Here is a 21,730-nt window from a genome sequence, read left to right on the forward strand (position 1 = left end):
GCTTTGCATTGAAATCTCCGGTTATAATTAGGCGATCGCGGTGCTCCAGCATTCCCTGTAGGTGCCGGAACAATGACGCGAAGTCAGCCTTTCTGTCGCGGGGGGGACTGTATACGTTGCAGACGACTTGTTTAGGGCTTCCCTTCTTGACAGGCCATATCGTGGTGATGAGATGTGGGGTTTCCTCACCGGGGAGCACTGTGAGGGTTGTTGCCAAATCTTTGCGGACGAGCGTGGCCACCCTACGGTAGCTGGGGTCGTACTGTATTTTATACCCCATAATTGGCTTCGGTTGCTCTCCCGCCTCTTGCAAGCAGATAATATCCGGGGGTACTAGCGCCGCCTGTACGTATAGCGAGAGGGATGCGTGCTTGCTTTTAATGTACCTACAGTTCCAAGACCAGATCGTGATGCTTTCGGTTTCTATTTGAGGTTTACGGGCCATGATGGGACTTAGAGGGTATTGTGCTGTCTGTGTCGGAAGTTAGCATGCTACCGTCATCTGTCTGAGAGGGTATTTTGCTACTTTTTCGTTTATGCTTGGGTTCCTTGGTTAGGGATTCGTTAACGTATTTCTTTAATTCTTGGAATTCCTTAAAGAACTGTTGAAATTGTTGCTGTATTTGTTGTATTATTTGTTGTTGTGATTGTTGCAGTGCTTGTTGCATTTGGTCCTGGGTTACCAGGTTGCTCTCAGACGGTGAGTGTGCCTGAGGCTGCTTTGGCTGTGTTGTTTGGGGGGAGGGGAGCAGTTGTGTTTGTAGTGGCGGATGTCCGGTGAGAGTGCTTAGCTGTGGTAATTGAGATTGTGGCGATCGCTCACAGGTCGCAGCGTGTGCCGATTCAAGCATGGCTACTCTTTTCATTAAAGTTTCGATTTTGTGCTCGTAGTCGATTAGACGCTGTTTTTGCTGTCTATTTTCCTCAATCACTCTCTGGTATTCTGGATTTTGTGCGATCGGTGTGGATGTATTTCGTGGCTTGGGAGAGACGACTTCCGCCCAGCTTACCTCGTGTGAAGGCTTCTGCTTCCTTGCCAGAGGCGACGGGTTCCTTTTGGGTGTCGGTGGTGCCCGATGCTCGCGGCTCGCTGACCGGGAACGGGAGCGGGATTGGGAGCGGGAGCGTTCCTCAGTATTGACCGGCCGGCCGCGAGTGTCCGCTCTGTAGGTCTCTTCTTCGTCTTCCGAGGCGAACCATCGTGGGGCTTTCGACTTCATCGGGGCTGATGATGGTGTGGGTCGGGGTCGAACCGGTTTGAGTCGCTGCTTGCACGAATGGTCACCGGTTGGGTGGGCCTCCCCGCACGAGGCGCAGTTTATCTCGCATTTGTGTCCGTCGGTTGGGTTAAGCAGTCCGCACAATCTACAGATGGGTCTGTCTGGGTTTGGGCACACGTCGGTACGGTGGCCCTTTTCCCTGCAGATCTTGCAGACTTGGAGCGTCGGTCTAAATGGGTAGCAACGGAGTTCACCTCCATAGTAGTACACAAATCGTGGTAGATGGGGACCAATAAAGGTAAGCGCTGCACTTTGAGTGGCACCGATCATCCTGGCTGTAAGGATTTCCACGCCTTGTGTTCTCACTCTGAGGTGGGCCATGAGGGTTTCAGTGGTTGTGTGCAACGGTATTCCATGTACCACTCCTCTGAGGGCGCCTTCTCCTTGAGCGGTGTATGCACGCACTGCATGATTTCTGCCACTAAGCGTTAAGGTGTGGATGTGCCTTGCTTTTTCGGCGACCTCTTCGTACTGGGTCGATAGGATGGCTATGTTGGATCCCAAGTTGATTCTCAGTATGAATTTGTCATCCCTGAACTCGTTGTGGCATGCGTCGATGATCGCTCGTGCAAGTGTATGAGTGAGCACAGCTTCCGGAAATTCTGACAGCCCGCTTCAAACTTCGGCAACACCGGCAACGGCTTCGTTGCACACATTAGAATTTACGGCCATCACCGGCCACGCGGAAGCCGGCACGTCTGAAGCAATTTCAGATGAACCACTTGTACACGGCTTGCATGCGCATCAGGTGCCATGGGCACCGTGTCGCGAGTTTGTCTGCTTTAGTCCTAATCTCCTCATTATTCTTCAAGGTTGTGCTGAGAGTGCTCCTCAGAATCTTGCATGCTGAGGGGACATCCGACTTCTCACCGCATTCGACCCGGCTTATGATTTCAAGCTCTATGGCGAAAGGCAAATTCTGCTACTTCATCACGGCAACACGGCGAGAGAAGGCCCACAAGGCACAAACACAATAAACCAGAAAAGCAGCGAGACAACTCGCACTTGTGCCATCTTGCACGACGAAAGCACAAGAGCCTCCGATTGGCTGTCCGAACAAGCGCTGTGGGCAAGCCAAGATAATTTTTTGCAGTGGGGTGTCGACGGCTCGCCCGAAGCAGCGCAGTCACGGTAGGGAGAGCGATTTAATGGAGCCGCGCCGCCGGGTTTCCCCACCACCGTGAGGGAAAGCCAACTTCTGGAAGCACTTTTGCATCGCTTGACGTTCGATATATTGGGAGTCGCTGCTATTTTTGTTCGATGTAAGCGTAATTTTTGCTACATATACTCAATGTCACTATACCGATTCAGAAATTGTTCGATATACAGAATAATTCAATGTAAACGGGTTTGATATAGTTGGGTTCGACTGTACACGAAAGTGTCAATGTTTGCTCTGGTGACCTTTCCCAGAATTTATTGCGGATGCAGAGTGCATTTGCTATATAAATGGATGATCATACACCAGCTGTTTGTGTCTATATATGACCACTGAACTAGTCTCAAGTAATTTCGTTCATGCCTAATGTAGTTTTGACGTCTTTAGCATAACTTGTGTTAGTGTGTGTAACTAGTAAATATGGCCTAAAGAAAGGCTTTGGTAACTTAATGTGGCTAACATATCTGAAATGTACAGTAAATTTTGCATTGATGTGCTTGCAACCACGAAAGTGAGCCCACAGCAAGCCTCTTGGTAACTTCTGTAGTGGCCCCACTGCGATTTCTTAAATTTCCTTACCGAAAGTGCATTTGTAAACAGTTTAATTCATGCACACTTTTACTACCCATGGTGCAATATAAGTAACTCCTAATGGCTGAGCTTTTATGATGAAATTATTGCATTTTATTTGTTTGCACTGATGCGCTTTACTGAAAACTGCTGAGTGCATTTGAGAGCTGAACCTGTGATTTTCCTGCAATTGTTTTATTGAATATAAATGCTATATATTTACTGAGATTGACAAATGATTCAGCAGCCTGCAGAACTTCGTTCTGTAGCTTCGTCCCTGTTAGCCCAAAAAAGTAGAGCTTGCATGTCAGTATGTTTTGATCTAATGCAATTTTATCAAGTTGTATACAATGTATTAGCTTACCATAGCAAGGAATCATGTGCACAATGCTTAGCTGCACTGCAGCCGTCTTTAGCATGCTTTGAGATGCGATGGGCTGTATTCCTGGCCTGCCTCCTGGTACTTAAGCTTCTGCATGACAAAAATGTTTGGTCGCCTTATTGGACCACTGGGATGGATCTTCAAGAGCCATACAGTTCCTTTTCATCATTGCCCCACACGCCAACACAAAACCAGGCCAAGCTTTGTTAATAGTATGTAAAATGCCGCAAGTCTGCTGCACTGCTAGGGCGTATTATGAGGAACGTCCCTATTATGTTAATTTAATATCAGTATGCATGTCTTGTGGATATCCCAAATCCACAAGCAAGTGTCCCACAAACATCCTTTGGGCGATAGGTAACATAAAATGTCTCAGAAGCGTCGTACATACTGACAAAAATGTCCTTAGAATGTATTTGGGATTATGCAATGAGAATAATCCATTTTTAGGCATCTCTTGGATGTCTGAATATCCCATTATGATGTTCCTGGGACGTTTCTATGAACGTCAATTCACATGCATGGGACGATCCCATGGACATCCAAGAATGATCCACAGGCTCCTTACATATGTCCTAGGGACATTCGAATATCCTGCTTCAGATCTCTTCTGGAGATCTGTAGGACGTTGGACACCCAAAGGGTGGGGTGCGATTGATCGGAGATCACTGTTCAGAGCGTGCGTTCAGTTTCGCCGGGCGCGATTGGCCCAGGTTGCGCCAAGTTCGCGTGGCTGACGTGTTGGTTCTTTATTCTATGGTGGAACCATGATGTGGTACATGAAGAGGCCAGTGACATGAACAGCAGGTCTGGTCGTTCTGATGCGGAGTGAAGTTATGGTTTGCAAATGGTATACATGTATTTTTACTGCAAAGTTATATGCATGTTTCAAATCATTACTGTCTTTTCAATTTTTACTGTTTTGAAAATGTCTCCATGAAATTTACTCCCCATAATGAACGCACCCCCAACTTTGCTTCGGTGATTGGGAAAACAAGTACGTTCATTACGCAGATCAATATATACGGATGTATGGTCTTTGCAAAGATGGACTGGCCACAGCCCCCTAGAAAAATGAAAACTTTCCACCTGTGGCCTCCACTCATCTGGTAAAACACCAAGTCCACCTGCGTTTATGCGAATGCTGGACATGCTAAAGCTCTCTACACTCTTAAACAAATGTAGACCCTTTGGGTCATATCTTGCCAAACAACAATAATTGTCGTTTGTCTTGCTTGTGTTTCCTTTCTTGAATACGGTGCACTTGCTACTTTCCTGTCGAGAATGCTCTGTCATGCTGATAACACGCATGCTGTTCGTGACTTGGAAGTACCACACTCGCAGCGTTAAAGAAAGAAAATGCGGACAAGGCAGATGACAATTATTGTTGTGTGGCAAGATACGACCCAAAGGGTGTAATTTTGATGAGGAGTGTATTGTGGTAGTAATACTTCGGCACGAAGTGACAGCGGCAAATTGCTAGAAGCTGGCACCAATCAGATACCGACAGCTCGATGCGCTGTAAGCTGCAGCCACTCCACTCGCATGGGCCTTGCAGAAGCCTGGACACGGTGTCATAGCTTGACATCTCGTCGATCGCTAGATTTCCAGCCCACAACGTAACAAGGGAAATCCATGGTGCTCACGAAAAGAAAGCTTGAGACCAACATTGACTTCGCAGTTTGCGTCAACATGCAGAACACTGTAACACAAGCAGACGACACTTGCTGTGTGCTGAAAGTGCTTGAGTGCAGTGATAAACTGTCATTGTGTATTAAGTTTCTGTTACACTGTTAGATGTTTTATATAAACAAATTAACCAACATTCCAATTATTACAAACAACATTTGTTCCCCGTAAAGTTGGAAAAATTACCTATGATGAAATCTGGACAGCCAATGAGATAGTTTGCCTAACTGAAGTCAATTGGGCTAACTAGATCAATTGGGAGGGGGCAGATGAAAACTCAGGGGAGCAGAGCCACTGCGATGGGTAGCAATGCACATTTTTAAAGCCTTATAATAAATTACAAGCGTGAAAGAAAAAAATAACATCACAAACAATGAAACATGCCCCTGTCACACAGGCACCCGCAGTCTCCTTTAACACCATCATCTTTATCTTGAGGGAGATGCACTCAATGTCACATGGTCGCGCTTCCACTAAGGGAGTTTAATGGAGCTTTTGGTCAATGAAGATCGCCGATCTCCCTCGGTGGCTGAAGGGAGTACTCTCGTGCATTAAAATTAATGTTACGGGTGTTTAGAACGTTTCTACTGTATTAAATAAATGTTCAAGCACAGTTCAGCAACATTCATGTTTGCTACTGCACAATACTGTTACGTTTCGCCTACGACGCGCGGCTTAGCCGGCGCGACTGCAACAAAGCGGCAGACATTTTGGCCCGTTCGGCGTCGCCGCTACGCTCCCCGCCAAGCGCGTCCAGGCATGTTCCGATGCCACGTGTCTTCATGTGCGTGTGTGAGTGTATGTGCCATTGTGCCCGACCGGAGGCGCTACGAGAGTAGAAGTCACCTTCTCCTCCCAGCCATTGTGCCCGACCGAAGGCGCTACGAGAGTAGAAGTCTCCTTCTCCTCCCAGCCATTTTGCCCGACCGAAGGCGCTACGAGAGTAGGAGTTACCTTCTCCTCCCAGTCTTTGTGCCCGACCGGCGGCGCTACGACAGTATGCGTCACCTTATCTCATTGTACAATCACGTGCTCGTCTATTGAGGGGTTCCTTCTTGCCCTCAACTGCGAGAGTATAAAAGCAGCTGCCCCCGGACGCCAAAGGAGGGCTCCGATTTCTTCTGTTGAGTAAAGTGCTCTCCCGTCTCTCTACTTCGGTCAACCTGACCGCCAACTCTTTGCGATGTTAAAATAAACAAGTTGTTTTGTTGTTACCAGTCGACTCTTGCTTTGCCGGGACCTTCGGATGCTTCCAGTTGTACCCCAGGCCGCCAGGCCAACGCTACCCTTGGGGCTTGCGACCCAGGTGCAACAACGGGCGTCAGCGCCGAGTTCCCAACAGGTCGTACCATCGGTGCGACCACAACAACCGTTGCCATCGGTGGGATTCAAACAATACTCTCAACTTAGGCTGCTTGGTGCCATGTTTTTCTCGTCTTTCAGGGCATTTACATGAACCCAACAGAATAGGGTCGAGTTGGCTTGCTGGGATAGAACATGCCTGTTGAGTTCATGTAAATACTAGCCAGTCGCACTGAACATGCGTCAACTCAGCCCGTCTGAGTGGGGTAGGTTGACCTAGCCCTGCCCATTTGCAGCGTGCATGTAAATGTGGACAGGTCCGGCCTGCCAGGGCCGACACTTGCGTGGGGACAGTGGAAGGTTGCGATTTATGCACCGGCAGCGGGGATAGTACCAGGACAAGGCCAACACAAGCCACTGTGCAATGCAACCTCAATGTAGCGATAAGACACACGAAATAGAGCTGTTGCAGAAGGCAGCGGGAACCGGAGGCCCAGTTTGAACGCGTTGATGTCTTGGCTCAATGCTGTGTGCCATTGTTGTCTAGACTCGTCAGAAACAAGTTCATGTAAGCGCGGTCATGTCGAGCTCGGTCAACCCGATATCTGACTCGACCCACTAGCGTCAGGTCAAAATAGAAGAAAAGCTCAGGAGGTCACTGTGCATGAAATGTTGCGTTTTAATATAGTTTGCTGCAGTTTGGATACCAGAACAGAGCCAACTTGCCACGCCACAAAGAAAAACACAGATAAGCACAGGGTCGCTAGCGTCGCTGTCAGCACTGCTATGTCCAGCGAGTGCACTTTGATTTTTAACGAGGTGTATGTTTCTTGCATCAAATATATTGAATAATTTCTTTATTGCGATAGGAATTATATAGACACTCCAGGCACATTTCTGCCGTCGGTGTCACCGTGAGGTTCCGTATGTGCGAAAGCGTGTGAGGGCGAGTCGGCAAACGTGGTTCAATCGCGCATGCACGAGCGAGGAACGCGGCCCAGATGGCATGCCCTCTCCTGTGGCGTGCGAGGCAGGGGGGTGAGGCAAGGGACGAGAGGCGTTTTCTAGCGGCTGCTACAGTGCCTCGTTGTCCTCCTCGCCCACTGCTCTGTACAGTGTGGAGACAAGCGCGACGTCTATTATGGCATTGGCCATGCAAATTGCAGACGCCGTACTAGACCTTTGGCAGACGTCATAGGGATGCGTTTCCAGCGCTCGTGTATCTTGAAAGTGATCTGCGACATAGCTAAAGTGCGCGCCCATGCGGGCCTCATCTTCAAAGCAATCTGCGTTGTTTGCAGAGTGTCCATAGTGCCTGTAGCTTTATATGTGCTGTGCTTTCGATGTTTTGTTCGTGCTGAAGTGAGAAATGCATAAAGGTCAATTTGCTTGCTGCTGCTGCGATTCCTCACTCCAGAATTTTCACAGCGAGTTTCCGCACTCATCGAGCGATATGTGTTCATGTTTACCTGTGCGCGCGTGATATCGTGCTGGTTAATTTAGTTAAAACATGTTGATGGGCTAGTTGGTTTGAGTACATGATAGAAGGTGTAAGCACAACTGAACAAGAACATAGAAATAAGCAGACACACAGAGACAGTGCTGTCTCTGTGTGTCTGTTTCTTTCTACGCCCTCACACTGAGTCACGCTTACACATTCTATCATTGTTAATTTAGTTAGTAAGCAAATGTTTACAAGTTCATATGGCCGATAAAACTACTGTACTATCCTTACTTTGTACAGCTATCTACTAATTTGCTATCGCAATCGCCTTTCGAGTGGAACTGCGAATTTTTATGAAAGGAGTGTTAACTATAATAGCTATGAATGTAATTAGAAGTTACATTCTTGTACAAAAACCAAACACTGCTAAACGTGCCTCTGGCGGCTACTTTTAAAAACTCCTTATTGGCTGTGTGACATAACCACAACTTCCTTGAGGTCGAACTCCCTTAGGAAGTCCCACGCTCCCTTAGGAAGTCCCGTGCTCCCTTATCCTAAGGGAGTTTGTGGGTGCCCGTGTGACACGTATATGAGACAAAGCGCTGACTATCAACCAATAGTGCATACAGCAATATATACAGGAGCTTGAACAAGCAGGAGGGAGAGGAGAACATACTGAGGTGGGAATACATCCTCGAGAAGATAGCCATGATGCAGAATATAAAAACAGCGCAACTAAGTGGTCAGCATCATTTACATGCAAGAGATGCGATTTTCTTGGTTAGCAGTAATATCGAAGGCATAGTCATGCACATACTGCTTTTTCTGTTGATGCAAAAGGCCTCGTATATCTCACGTGCATGCTGGTCACCATAGCATACACGTGAGATATACGAGTCACTGGTCCTATTCTGGAGGCTACGCCAGAGATGCGGCTCACTTCATGTGTGTGGTCATAGTGTGCTGGGTCACCCTCAGAGGCTATGTCAATCTGAAGGAACATTGCCCTGTTAGTATGGTAATTGAAAGCCAGTTCCCATACAGAGGCAAGTTACAGTGTTTTCTGATACTGGTGGGTCAACCCTGAACTGCGGATTAAAAGAGGGCATGCCACTAAGCCAATACCTGTGCATTGTGCAGCCAAGGTCAGCTGGAAAGGGAAAACAAGCTGGTCTGCATTGTTGCAGATCTCACAGATGAAACCACGGCCTGTGCAGATGGGGCAGCTAAGGCAGTGTCGCTCACAGTCTTCCTGCAGGCCTCGCAGTTGGGCCAGCAGGGTGCCCTGGCGTGCCTGCTCCAGCTCCTCCAGGGAGTACAGGTGTGGCTCAGCAGCTAGCAGATGTGGCCGTAGCGCCCCCAGGGAGTCCTGTAGCCTGCAATCCATCAATGTTGAGCTTCGCAAAGGCAAGTGACCACATTGTCCGAATGCTGTGAACCCTACAAAAGATGTCAAGTGACTCTTCAGTACACTCCCACAAGTAGAAGCACTCGTGGTGGAGAGTGTACCACCTGAATGACTCCTGGACAAGAGGTTTCCCCTAAAGATGTAAAATTTTAAGAAGTTTTGAGGGGCATGATAAAACTGGTTTCTTTCGTCTTCTTTTTCAGAAAAATATGAAAAATCGGGGGAAAAAAAAAAGACAATTGTGCACGGGGCTATGAAAAACCCGACACATTTATTTCTCTAACACTGAAAAGAATATAATTGTTACATTATTACATTAAAAAAGTCTCAGCAGAGCTTCCGGGTTCAAAATCTAGGCTTGATTTCATGTGCCTAGATAGAAAGGCATTGATTTCACATCAAAGCGTCAAGACCAACACTTGTATGAATCTGTGTCCAATTCATTACTGCTTGCCGCATCAACGCTTCTCTGTGCAGCGGATGAAGCCTTCTGGACATTGAGGTTTGAGAGCATGTACACAAGTTTTTGCACACGATCCCCTGCAAGTCTGTTGTGTAGCTAGGTGTTATTTGGTCTTGCCACTGAGTGCGGGAGTTGACCAAAGTTGAGGAGGACTTAAAGAAATGAAGGTTGATTTACATTATTTACAGGAAGCGAACAAAGCAAAATAACAGCAAATGGTCATGGACAACCGGCAGCAAATCTGACACTGTGGCCTGCAGCACACTGTCGTTTTTTTTTTTTTTCAAGTGACCATGTTCTTAGTACAATGACTTATTGTTAGAACACCCCTTATTACTGCCTTTCATTTTCTGCACATGCCTCCTCTTGTATATATACACACGATGTGGCAACGCAATAAAATATTGTTGGAAGTCAGCGCAGTGTATGTCGTCTCTCGCAGTCATTGTTCGTCGCGCTGTACGTCATTTTTTATCATGAATTACCAACTAGCCCTAGCAACTACCCTCTTTGCAGTTCTTATAGCAGTGCCATTCTTTAATGCCAACAGCCACGGCTTGTTAGATGCAATCGGAACACCCAGGAAGCAGTTAAAATGAGTGAACACAATCAGCAGCTGGATGGAAGAAGGTGCTGGGGAGGGGCACTGGCCTCCCCGCCATTATAGTTTTCTCACATCAGTGCAGCCATCCCCCTATTTTGATTTTTTCAGGCGACCCGGTTATAACAATGGAATTTTCGTGGCACTTATAAGTGGGTTCGACTGTAATATAGAAATACAGCTTTTTCAGAACTCTTGTACACAATGTAACAAATTCACGTAAGATATAAATTGACATATCGAATTTGTCTGCTTTGAACTACCTAATGGACGCCGTTTACAGAACCGCAATATCTGTTCTTGATGCAGAGCTATTAATTTGTAAGCTTCGTGCTTCTATTATTTTTAAGCTTTTGAATTAAAAAAAAATTTAAACAAAATTCAGGCCCCAAATCGAAATTCCGCTTCCAAGAGTCACTAGAACTTAACTTTCTCTCTCAAATGCAACAAATTTCCTTAAAATCAGTCCAGGGGTTATCTCACAGAAATGTTTTTGCATTTTATATGTATTTGGATAGGTCGCATCGGAGTTGGGTCTGAGCTAAAGCTTCCTCTTAAGCGAGGATTTTCTATCAGCGAACGTGGTGAGGTCAGCGATCTCTAGCAAGTTTCACTGGTGGCAGTGGCGCCTGCTCTGGTTGAAAAAATGACAACTGTTGGCAGAGACCAATTGGCGAGCCACTCTTATATGGTCACATACAGAAAAACATGTCCAGCTCCTAAAGAAAGTTATTTGCTTTAAAATTTTGGAATGGAGGACTCACAACAGCTGGCTGGACCATCTTTATATTTCACCTATAGCATAGCATAGTGTACCCAGTGCTCAGACCGGGTGCATTGTGTGCCCGTTAACGTAGAAATACAGGCTAGTTGATCATTCAAAATGTCATGCATTCTGGCGGCACAAAAACAAGAATGGACAAGGGAAACACACAAACAGTAGGAGTGTTGAACTACATCTGATTGTTTATTGCGACAATGCACGGTGGCACAGGTGAGGGGCAAGGGGGGGAGGGAAAAGGAAGGGGAAATCTGTGTCAACATAGTCATACAATGTTCTGTACACATGCCAAACCTCGATTGAGATAACCTAATTCTTTCTGAGATAATGTCACTAAAGCGGCACTCATGCATGTTTGCATCGTTGTTAATTGCAGAAGCCTTGAAGATTTCTCTTCTGCCTTGGTCAGTAAAAGTCTCACTGAATGCTGGAGTGCTTAGGCATTGGCAACAATAGTCAGCCAAATGTCCCCCTGCAGTCTGTGTGTCAAATGCTGCGTGTGCTCTCAGTCGATGAAAGATTGTTAGAGCACTGCACATTACTTTCCTAATCATGTGTTTTCCTCCTAGCCTAAAAAAGTCCTCACACTTACAGTTTCACACACTGGGCTCGTCTGCGAGCCTTCAACACAATTTAAGTCCTGTTAATCGCGCTTGCTTGACTCCACTCAATTGCGCTGCTCCCCAGTGAAGCACTCATCTGTGTCGTCTGCTCTTCGATGCTTTTGCAATCAGCAACGAAGAAAACATGCATGAGCCTGCATCATTGCAGACTTCCACGCTGTCTCCTCAAAGCTGTCTTCTTTGCCACCAGGATCGGAACAGGTCTTAAGATGGCAGTTGTCCAGCGAAGACGGCAAGGTAGCTAGCTATCTATACAGAGATTTGGAACACACTCCTTTTCTGGATTCCATGCAGAGCAACCATATTCTAAGGTTAAACATCAAATAAGGTATTTCTTTTACCCTGTGTGGGCCCCGTCAAAAATTACATTTCAAGAAGCTCCACACAGGGCTAGTCTTAACCACTGCACACTTGACATGGTCATTCCACAAGAAATTATATTAGAAACACATGTGTTTGCTACCTAGACAGTAATTTGTAAGTGGTGAGCTGTTTTTAGTGAAATGAACGACATTGCATTTAGTACAATTTAACTTTCACTAGTACATGCAATCTCATTGTCCTAACAAGTCACCACTCCAAAACCAAGGAGCTGTTGCGGTCACATGACCTGTCCTGCTGCTCAGCATCCTTTGTGGAGCATCTATGCAAGCATGCAGTTTTCTTTTTAACACTGCCATATTGAAGCAAGCAGAGTTGTGAGTCTTTTGCAGTCTGTACTACGGGTTTAAATGATAAAAAATCTTGCCACACATATTTTTTCTTATAGAGATATTTGATTGTTGGTCATGCTTTGGTTCAGGCATCTTGCAGCTATACAGTACTACACCTGCTTTGCAACCTAGAGATGAAACTGATCTGTGAGAAAAGTGGTTTTCTATCATCCTCATGTCGGGCACCATACATTGATCGCAGATGATGCACGTGTACTTGACCATACCAGCGCTTGTGTCGTGGTTTCTACAAAGTTCATTAAGCAAATGCAGTAAAAGACATTACATAGGTCACCTCGCATGTGTCCTGCTTGCCAATGATTCTGTGAACAGTGTGTCTGTGTGCATAAGTGCATGGGGAGAAACTAGAAATGTAAGCGGTTGAAAAAAAAAAGAAAAAGAAACAGGAAATTACGAAAAGAATTTTTTTTTTTCAACCAGGATAAACTTGAAAAAGGAAAAAAGAAACAGAGCTTCTCTGCAGAATTCTTCAGTTGTGATGTGATTCCTTTCGATGTATCTAAATGTTTGATCAAATGAAGGAGTTTGGGAGTCTGCAAAGTACCTGGATCCATCCACGTGGTGGCAAGCACTTTCCTTCAACCAACCACTGAGCCCCCTTGCCTTTCGCGTACTGCAGATGCCCCCTTTTCTGCAGCATGTGAAACTGATCCAAGTTTGGAAATGTGGACACTATTACATACGAACCATTCTCTGTCATCGGTCAAGGTCTCCAAATGCAACCACTTGCCATCCCATTCCAATTATGGTGTGCAGGTGTGTGTTAACCATGCTATCGAGCCCGTCAGACAAGTTGGCTATTGCGCCCTCGTGTGCCGCGTGTAGAGCTTTTGTTTCCCCCCTGTGTGATGCTTCCTGTAAGTGCAACCCGGCAAGGTTCATAGCAGTTCACCCTAGTTCCGAGAAAAGCTGCTTTTGCAGCACTGGAAGGTCATTCAAGGACAACCAGTCCCCTTTTGCTGAGCACATACCAGGTGAGGAGGCAACGCCGGACGGAGGCAGCCACCAAAGAGTAGAGCCCATGGTGTGTCGCTATTGGCCATACATGGTGCCATTTGCACGGGCCCTATGATTGGACGAAAATTATGACAGCTGTACGGGCTCGACAACTGGCTGAAAATGACATGGCCCCAGCAGACTCAAGGGGTTATAAGGCAGGTTCTTAAACGATTGTTTAAGAGAGCACTGTAACAACGTCCATAACACTGTTCAAGGATCTGTACTAGTCACTTCTGCATGACAAGTTGCTACTGTTCGTTGAAGAATGCATTGACAACTTTGGATCAGTTGGCTTTTGGAATGCTGCAGGTGTTTCTGTTAGTGGCTTTCTTGAATTGCTGACCTTCTATTTGAAATCAACTTTCACCTCATGGAATGAACGAAATTACACACAAAGGAATGATGTTTGTATAGGATTATGCCTGGCACCAGCACTAAGTTATATTTATCTAGCTCATCGTGATCGAAATATTCAAGGTCACCTATACGCGTCCCCTGTCGTCAAAGTGTGCAGGTTTGTGGATGACTACGTGGTATTTACTGATTGAACTGATCATGCTTTCGAGCCTGCTGCTTTGAAAGTCTTGGAGATCTTTAAGAAAGAGCTGCCGCCTCTAGAATTTACGCATGAAGTTCCCACTGATGATTCCTTGCGCTTTCCAGATCTCAGGCTGTGCTTTGCTAACAAACATGTGTGCTGGTGCTTCGAACCGAGAAGTAAGAAGCCACTCTTGCCCTTTAACTCTGCACACTCAAAGCTCGTTAAACGAGGTATTATAAATTTATGCCTTGTTAACAGCCTCAATAAATCTTGCTCACACGAGATGCAACATAGTCTTCCTGCACAGGTTGATCGCCTTTCTTGGGCTGGCTACCCTTTGGCCTTAATTTCAGCCATAGCGGAACAGCTTCTGAGGTGCATAAAACGTGATGAGCTCGTTCAGTCAAAGAACCAGCCAGTTGAATGACGCAGGTTTGCATTGCTACCGTATGTGCATGATGCCTCCCATAGGCTAAAGAAGATTGGGCAGCGTGTAGTAATCACAGTTGTTTTCTCAGCCCTGCAAAAGCTGGCAAGGCTCTGCAAGTGTGTAAACACTCCTAAATCATGTCAGAGTTGCTGCTCTGTCGGGCACAGAAAACGTTTTGTGACATGCACAATGAATGTGGTTAAACAAACTCCCCTGTTTTGCGGCAGTAAATATGTTGGACAGACAGGCAGGTGCTTAAACAATCGTTTAAGAGAGCACTATAACAACGTCCATAACACTGTTCAAGGCCCACTTGGGCATCCATTGCCGGAACTGCGGTTGTTTGCCCCTCTTTGAAGATACAGAAGATTTAGCAAGACAGATCACAGCTCACCCAGGAAACTATAGAAGCTGATTTCATCAGAAAACTGGGCAGTGTGTGCATTAGTGCCCCCTCTATCGCGCTGAACCCTAGTGAAGTCATGTATCTCAACAGATAGAAGTCGCAGTGTTCGTTTTTTTTTCAGGTGACCATGTTCTAATTACAATGACTTGCTGTTAGAACACCCCTTGTGACTGCCTTTCATTTTCTGCGCATGCCCCCTCTTGTATACGTACACACGATGCGGCAACACAATAAAATATTGTTGGAAGTTAGCGCAATGTATGTCGTCTCTCGCAGTCCTTGTCCTTCACGCTGTAAGTCATTTTTTATCATGCAAACAGGGGTACGTGTTGCAGGTGATATGCAAGCACCGCCGAGGCGTCGCTTTGGTGACCCCAAAAGGGGCCTTTTAAAAATTGCGAGAAGCCTGCCGCAGCAGCCTGTCAGCTTGAGAAATACAGAAGAAATGGTGAGGCGAGATCGGCACAAGCATCTCGTCAGGTACTTCCTACTGGCTTGCACGAGAAAACCCTATGTTCGTCAGCCTTGCATGCTTGCCGAGGTGCTCCACGTAGTGCAGCGGAAGGTTCCTCATGAAAATAAAGCCCCAAAGGGACTGAATCATCTGCCGGGCCTCCTGCGAAGACAACTTTGAGGCAGCCTGCCCTACCACGTTATCGCTGCCGTTGTCGCCGTTGCTATGTGATACAAGCACGTTCGCGAAGATCACCATGTCGGTTAGAAGCACTTAGCTTCCAAATCTATAGTCATGCACTTTTTTTTCACCAGCAACGTTGTGCATTGCCGATGATCAGCGGGCGGATCAGCCATCTTCTGTTTCGGCGGCGAGTCAAACGAGGCTGAGAAACCGCGTGGCCAGGAACGATTTCAACGCGACCAACAAAGATGAACGTGGGCCATTAAGGTGTTTACAGAACTGAGCTGAATGAGGAGCCAGCGAGCAACATGCAAGAAATCTGAGAGACAGTTACGGCACTGCACTTATCTCTTCCATTTCTCTTTAAAAATCACTTCACACAGCAGTGCAGTTGGCGCAGTCTATTCGTGTTTCGGAGGGTGGAGCAGTGTGGAGCTCTAGGCATAGCCCATTCGTGTTTGGAGGGGTGGAAGGGTGACAGGAGAGAGGTGCGCGGAGATGGCTGGAAAATGAGCGCGCGGCGGCTGTTGGAGCAGCGGCCCATCGTGCAGCGGCTCGAACTTCTTGTTTTGTTTTTTTCTTTTCAAGAATTTCACATTTCACTACCTCTAGGCTCAGACAACCAGCAGACAGACTTCATGGTTATAACCGATAATGCGGCATCGCAACATTGTACTAAGTGGGTTATTTCGCTATGGAAAACACATAAAAGTTGACGGTGCAGCAGCTTGTCATTGTTAAAACTGATATATTATCAAAACCGGCATCGTTAAAAGTGGGTTCGACTGGACCAAATTTTTTAAGATTCATATGTAACATATCAATTTTGTTCGCTTTAGATGTACTACTAGATGAAAATACTTAATTGTGATAGCATTTTCATTGCTGAGTTACAGAGTTGTAAACTTGATAGTTTTGTTTTCTGAAAATTTTCTATCTTAGCCACTTCTTTATAAAATATTTACAACCTAAATAAAATATTCGAGACTAACACTCACTAGATTTCAAGTTTTTCTTTTATATGCAACAAACTACGTCAAATTTGGTGCAGTGGTTGCCAAGAAAAATGAATTCTCCTTTTTTTTTTAAACTATACTGTTGGCTGAAGGCCATTAGAGGGTGGTTTCAAGACAAACAATACAAGATAGCAGCACTGCCGCAGTGTAGAACAGACCAAATAAGGCATATACACAGGCAAAGGCACAATGCAAATCAAGAAGCAGCAAAAACAAATTGCAGTAGGGTGGTATTAATTGTACCACAGCCGCTGGAATTATCATGCGTGTTACAACCAGGAATATAAGTAAGACAAAGTACCATTATTAAAGTAGTAGCTATGTACTTCTAGCCGAAGTAAAGAATTTTATTAGTGTTGTTTCAAATTTATTTAGATTGCCTACTGTTAGTAATTCAAGTGGTAGCGCGTTCCATTCCTCTATTGTTCTGGGGAAAAACGAGTACTTATGTGTATCTATTCGTGCTGAAATGGGTTGAATTTGCTCTAGGTTGCCGCTTTGTACTGTTTGAGACAGACGCTGTTTTATGTACTGCTGTGTATTAAGGTTAAACCAGTTATGGCGAATCAGATAAAAAAATTTCAGTCTAGCTATCCTTCTGCGTTGTTCAGGTAGGTTGAGCTTCCTGAGCATTTCAGTTGCGGAATCCATTGAACGATATTTTGACAAGATGAATCTTGCCACTCTTCTTTGAAGTTTTTCAATTCTATCTACCAGGTTTTTTTGATACGGATCCCACACGCCGCTCGCGTACTCTAATGTAGGACATGTATTTAGATAGGAGCACCCGAGCTAAAGCTTCCACTTAAGGAGAAAAGGGGAATTTCCATTTGTTTGTGGCGGGCTGGCTGCATGGCTTCATGAGGGGCAGCGAGGACGCATCACATGCTTGGGGAGCCTCTGTGATGGGTACAGGTGCGTCGAACTGTTTGTCACTACGAAGGCGATAGCAGCCTTTCTTATGTTCAGTCTGCACTGTTGTCAGTGCTCGCTTCATGTCAGGTATAGCGTGAGGCATTGTGTGGCTTTAGCAGTTTCTTAACAATTCTAAAATGTAGACTGGTATAATTTACCCGTAAACGTCTTCTGGTGAGACCAGTTTACAATTTGGACAACATTCCTTCTTCAACAGGTTCAACCTTACAAATATCTAGGGGTCTATCTTTCAGAAAATCTCACATCGAATAAACATTTTGAATATCTGACCTTAAAGTGATTTCGAATGCTTAAACTTGAACTTGTAAACTTGAATGCATCCAGAACTACACTGCCAGGTTTGTTTCTGGCAATTACAACTACCACAGCAATATTATATTAATTAGGGAAAGCCTTGGGTGGCAAACACTAGTAGAACGCTGTATAGCAATGAAATTAGAACTTTCTTTCCAAATTTACTTTGGTTTCACAGGAATACACAAGAACTTGTGTATTTTTCCACCCCATTTCATTTATATGCGATGTGATCATGAGATTGAAGAACTTGAAATGTGCTGTCGTACTGACTTCTTCTGCAATTCATTTTTCCAGCATACTTCCACACAATGAAATAGGCTTCCTAAGAGCATCGTTCAATGTAAAACTTGCCCCGAGTTTCAGCTGTTTTTATCATCCAACCTGTCATGAGTGCACATTGTGCTTCATGTGATGAACCTAACTTTCCTGTTTCTGTGATGTGACTGCACCTGTGAGCCTGTTATTTCACTGACATTTGAGATGTAGCATTTGTGCCTTACTTTGTTCTTTCTGATATGGAACGAGCATTTCTCTCTTTTTTTTCTTTCTTTCGTTCTGTTTTCTGACATGAATGTGTCTGTGAGCCTGGTGTTGTGACTAACCTTCTTAACCCTTTCAGGGTCAATGACGTAAAAATACGACGCCGCGAACAAGTCCAAAAATGGTCGATGCCGCATATTTACAACGCCGTCTGTACGTTTAAAAAGCGCGCCAATTCCCTAACTTTTTCTTTTCTGTCATGTGCTGCCACTATGTGGGAATACAAGGAATTTTTTTTGCACACTGCCCTCACGGTTCTTGTTGCATGGTTTGTTTTAGCGCTAGTTCGCTTCCGTGCATCTATGTACTACCGCTCGTGCATTGGTGCGGGCGGGCGGCGGTTTGGGTTTTGTTTTCGCAGGTGGTTTTGGCTTCTTGCGTGTGCAAAACTGATGGCTATCTCGTTACTAATTGCTCAAAGGGCGACCGCTTGTTTCTTGCTCGTTTAGTGCCCACAGGGGTGCACGTAGGAAGGATGCCACCGTGCATGCGTTTCCGTTGCTTCTTGTTTTGAGGGGAGGGGAAGGGGGGGACTCGCGAAAAATTATTGCATCTGGTTGGCAATAAGATGAACATTAGTGGAAGTTTGTCACACATCTTGCTTTCTTGACGGGCACACAACCGCACAGTTTTCTTGAGTGCGCGCACCTGCGCCGTTCGATTATGCTATGGATGTACATATTGACACGTGTACTTATCTTTATCGGGCAACCACGTTTGGCCGCCTAACAAATGTTATCGTGCAGCGCAGGACGCGCCTGCATGTAAAAGAAGTTTCTGGAATGTTATCGATCGTTCCATACACTGTCTTTCACCGCAACTTGTGTAATCTGATTGCATGTATGCGCGACGCGAATAGTGTAGAACTTTGTGGAAGACACGCGGGTCCCATCGGTTAATCTGGAACATTCGATGACTGATCTATAAAAGCCGACGCACTTGACCCGCTGATCAGATTTTTCGATGATCGCTGACTGTGTTCGCCGCTCTCGTTGTGCTATAAGTGTAGCCTGTTTTGTGTACACAGGTTCGCCCAATAAAATCTAGTTTTGCCTTTCACAGTATTGCTACTGTGTTCTTAACGTCACCACCACGTTACATCTGGTGGAGGTGCTTTACGTTCATGTACCGGACGCCCCCGACAAGCCGTAATCCAAGCCCGGACCACAAAGACAACACCAGCGCCATCCCGGAACATCGAGCAAGCCGCCGGCTACAGCAGCTGCCCCCGGAACACGGAATTCGTCCAGAGATGACCAAGAAGACAGCCCCAATGGCAGCCGGAGCAGCCTCAATAGTTATGCAGCAGCCCAGGGAGCCACCGACGTTCCGTGGTTCCACATTTGAAGACCCGGAAAGCTGGCTGGAGACGTATGAGAGGGTATGACAGTTGGGACAGCGACAACAAGCTGCGGCATGTCTATTTCGCACTGGAAGACGCCACCAGGACCTGGTTCGAGAATCGAGAAGCTACCTTAACGACGTGGGACCTGTTCCGAAGCGGCTTCTTGGAAATGTTTACAAGCGTCGTGCGAAAAGAGCGAGCCCAAGCACTACTAGAAACCAGAGTGCAGCTGCGAAACGAGACGATTGCTATCTTCACAGAGGAGATGGCCCGTCTTTTCCGGCACGCCGACCCGGAAATGTCAGAGGAGAAAAAAGTCCGCTTCCTAATGCGGGGCATCAAGCAAGAACTTTTTGCCGGACTTATTCGTAACCCGCCGAAGACCGTAGCTGAGTTTTCTGCAGAGGCATCGACGATCGAGAAAAGTCTGGAGATGCGCACCCGGCAATATAACCGCCAGGGGCTCACGCCGCAGTACGCCATCCAAGGACTGGATTCCGACGACCTTCAGGAGACCATCAGGGCCATTGTGCGCGAAGAACTGCGCAAGGTCCTGCCTTCGTCGCAGCCCCCAGTGGCTTCGATCGCTGACATCGTGAAAGAAGAGGTGCACCGATCGCTTGGAGTTCCCGAGCTGCAACCACAATTACCGCAGCCCCAGCCAGAAGCGATGACATACGCCGCCGTCGCACGCCGTCAAGGTCCCCCTCCACGACCACGCCAGGGCCCTGCAACAACGCAATTCCGTCGTCCGCTGCCGCCGCCAGCACGCCCACCCATCGCCCAGCGCACCTACGCGAGGAAGATGGACATTTGGCGGGCCCCCGACCACCGCCCGCTCCGCTATCACTGTGGAGAAGCCGGCCATGTGTATCGCTGATGCCCATACCGTGACATGGGACTGCGAGGTTTCGCCGTCAACGCTCCGTGCCCGCAGCAAGGTGAACGCCCTCGCAATATTGCCGACTACCTCGCCGCTACTCAGTGGAGCTCTCGACGACCGTCGCGTTCGCCATCACCAGGCCGCTACCTCTCGCCGCAGCGCCGACCATACACTGGCCCAGTCCGGGGCCGGTCAGCGAGCCCATATCCGGAAAACTAAAAGCAGCAACCGATGGAGGTGTGGTTGCTGTTCGTCGAACTGACGAAGATCCTCCGCCGTCAAAGAAGACGACGAAGAAACCATCTCGAAGACCTAATGACGACAAGCCGCCGTCCCGACGAAGTCAGGAAGCCAAGACTACACCGACGAAAGACGACTTGACGACGCGACGTTCCAGCTTCAGTTCAACACGACGCAGCCGTGATCCGACGCCAAGACCCAACTGCAACACCAGACAAAGAACCACCGACCTCGACGTACTTCTTGACGGCCACGCAGTCACTGCCTTAGTCGACACAGGGGCCGATTACTCCGTAATGAGCGGACACATCGCCGCCCAGTTGAAGAAGGTTAAGACTGCATGGGAGGGTGCCCAAATTCGGACCGCTGGAGGACACCTCATTACGCCGACTGGAATCTGCACGGCAAGAATAACCATTCATGACCGGACTTACCCTGCCACCTTCGTTATCCTCCAAGTGTTCACGAGACGTCATTCTCGGCATGGACTTCCTGAACCAACACGGCGCAATCATAGACCTGAAGTCAAAATTGATAACGCTGTCGGAAGATCAGGCGATACCGCCGGAGAGCTTTCGTAGTCACCACGCCTTGAGTGTTCTCGAAGATCAAGTGAGCATCCCGCCTCGTTCGAGCATTGTTATTTCGGTCGGCACCGAAACACCCGCTGACGTAAAAGGCGTCATCGAAGGCGACCAACGTCTACTGCTAGACCGTGAAATTTGCGGCGTAAGAAGGATTGCTCAACTGCATGGAGGGAAAACTGAAGTGTTGCTGACAAACTTCAGCCAGGAGTTCAAGCACATCAACAAGGGCATGACGATCACGTACATCGAGGAAATTTGTGAAACCAGTAATACGTTTGTCCTCTCGGATTCCGCCGCATCTACCCCGACGAAGATGGTTCCTGAACCAGACTACAACATTAATCCAAGTCTCCCCGTGATTAAGCAACAGCAGTTGAGAAGTCTGCTCTGACGACACAAAGGCTGCTTTTCGACGTCATCGAGGATTCGACAAACAC

The 21,730-nt window shown here is 46.9% G+C and overlaps 1 protein-coding gene across 4 annotated transcripts in view; it reads right to left on the bottom strand.

Moving 5' to 3' along the window:
- Positions 1 to 21,730, bottom strand: part of Rubicon (run domain Beclin-1-interacting and cysteine-rich domain-containing protein rubicon) — a 415,700-nt gene that overhangs the window by 35,775 nt on the left and 358,195 nt on the right. For all 4 annotated transcript variants that reach the window (XM_075679515.1, XM_075679514.1, XM_075679513.1 and 1 more), the window contains one exon: positions 8,952 to 9,202. In XM_075679515.1, coding sequence (XP_075535630.1) covers positions 8,952 to 9,202 — 251 coding nt within the window. The remainder of the gene's footprint in view (positions 1 to 8,951; positions 9,203 to 21,730) is intronic.

Source organism: Dermacentor variabilis, chromosome 2, assembly GCF_050947875.1.
Source record: "Dermacentor variabilis isolate Ectoservices chromosome 2, ASM5094787v1, whole genome shotgun sequence".
In the NCBI taxonomy this organism is placed as follows: Eukaryota; Metazoa; Arthropoda; class Arachnida; order Ixodida; family Ixodidae; genus Dermacentor; species Dermacentor variabilis.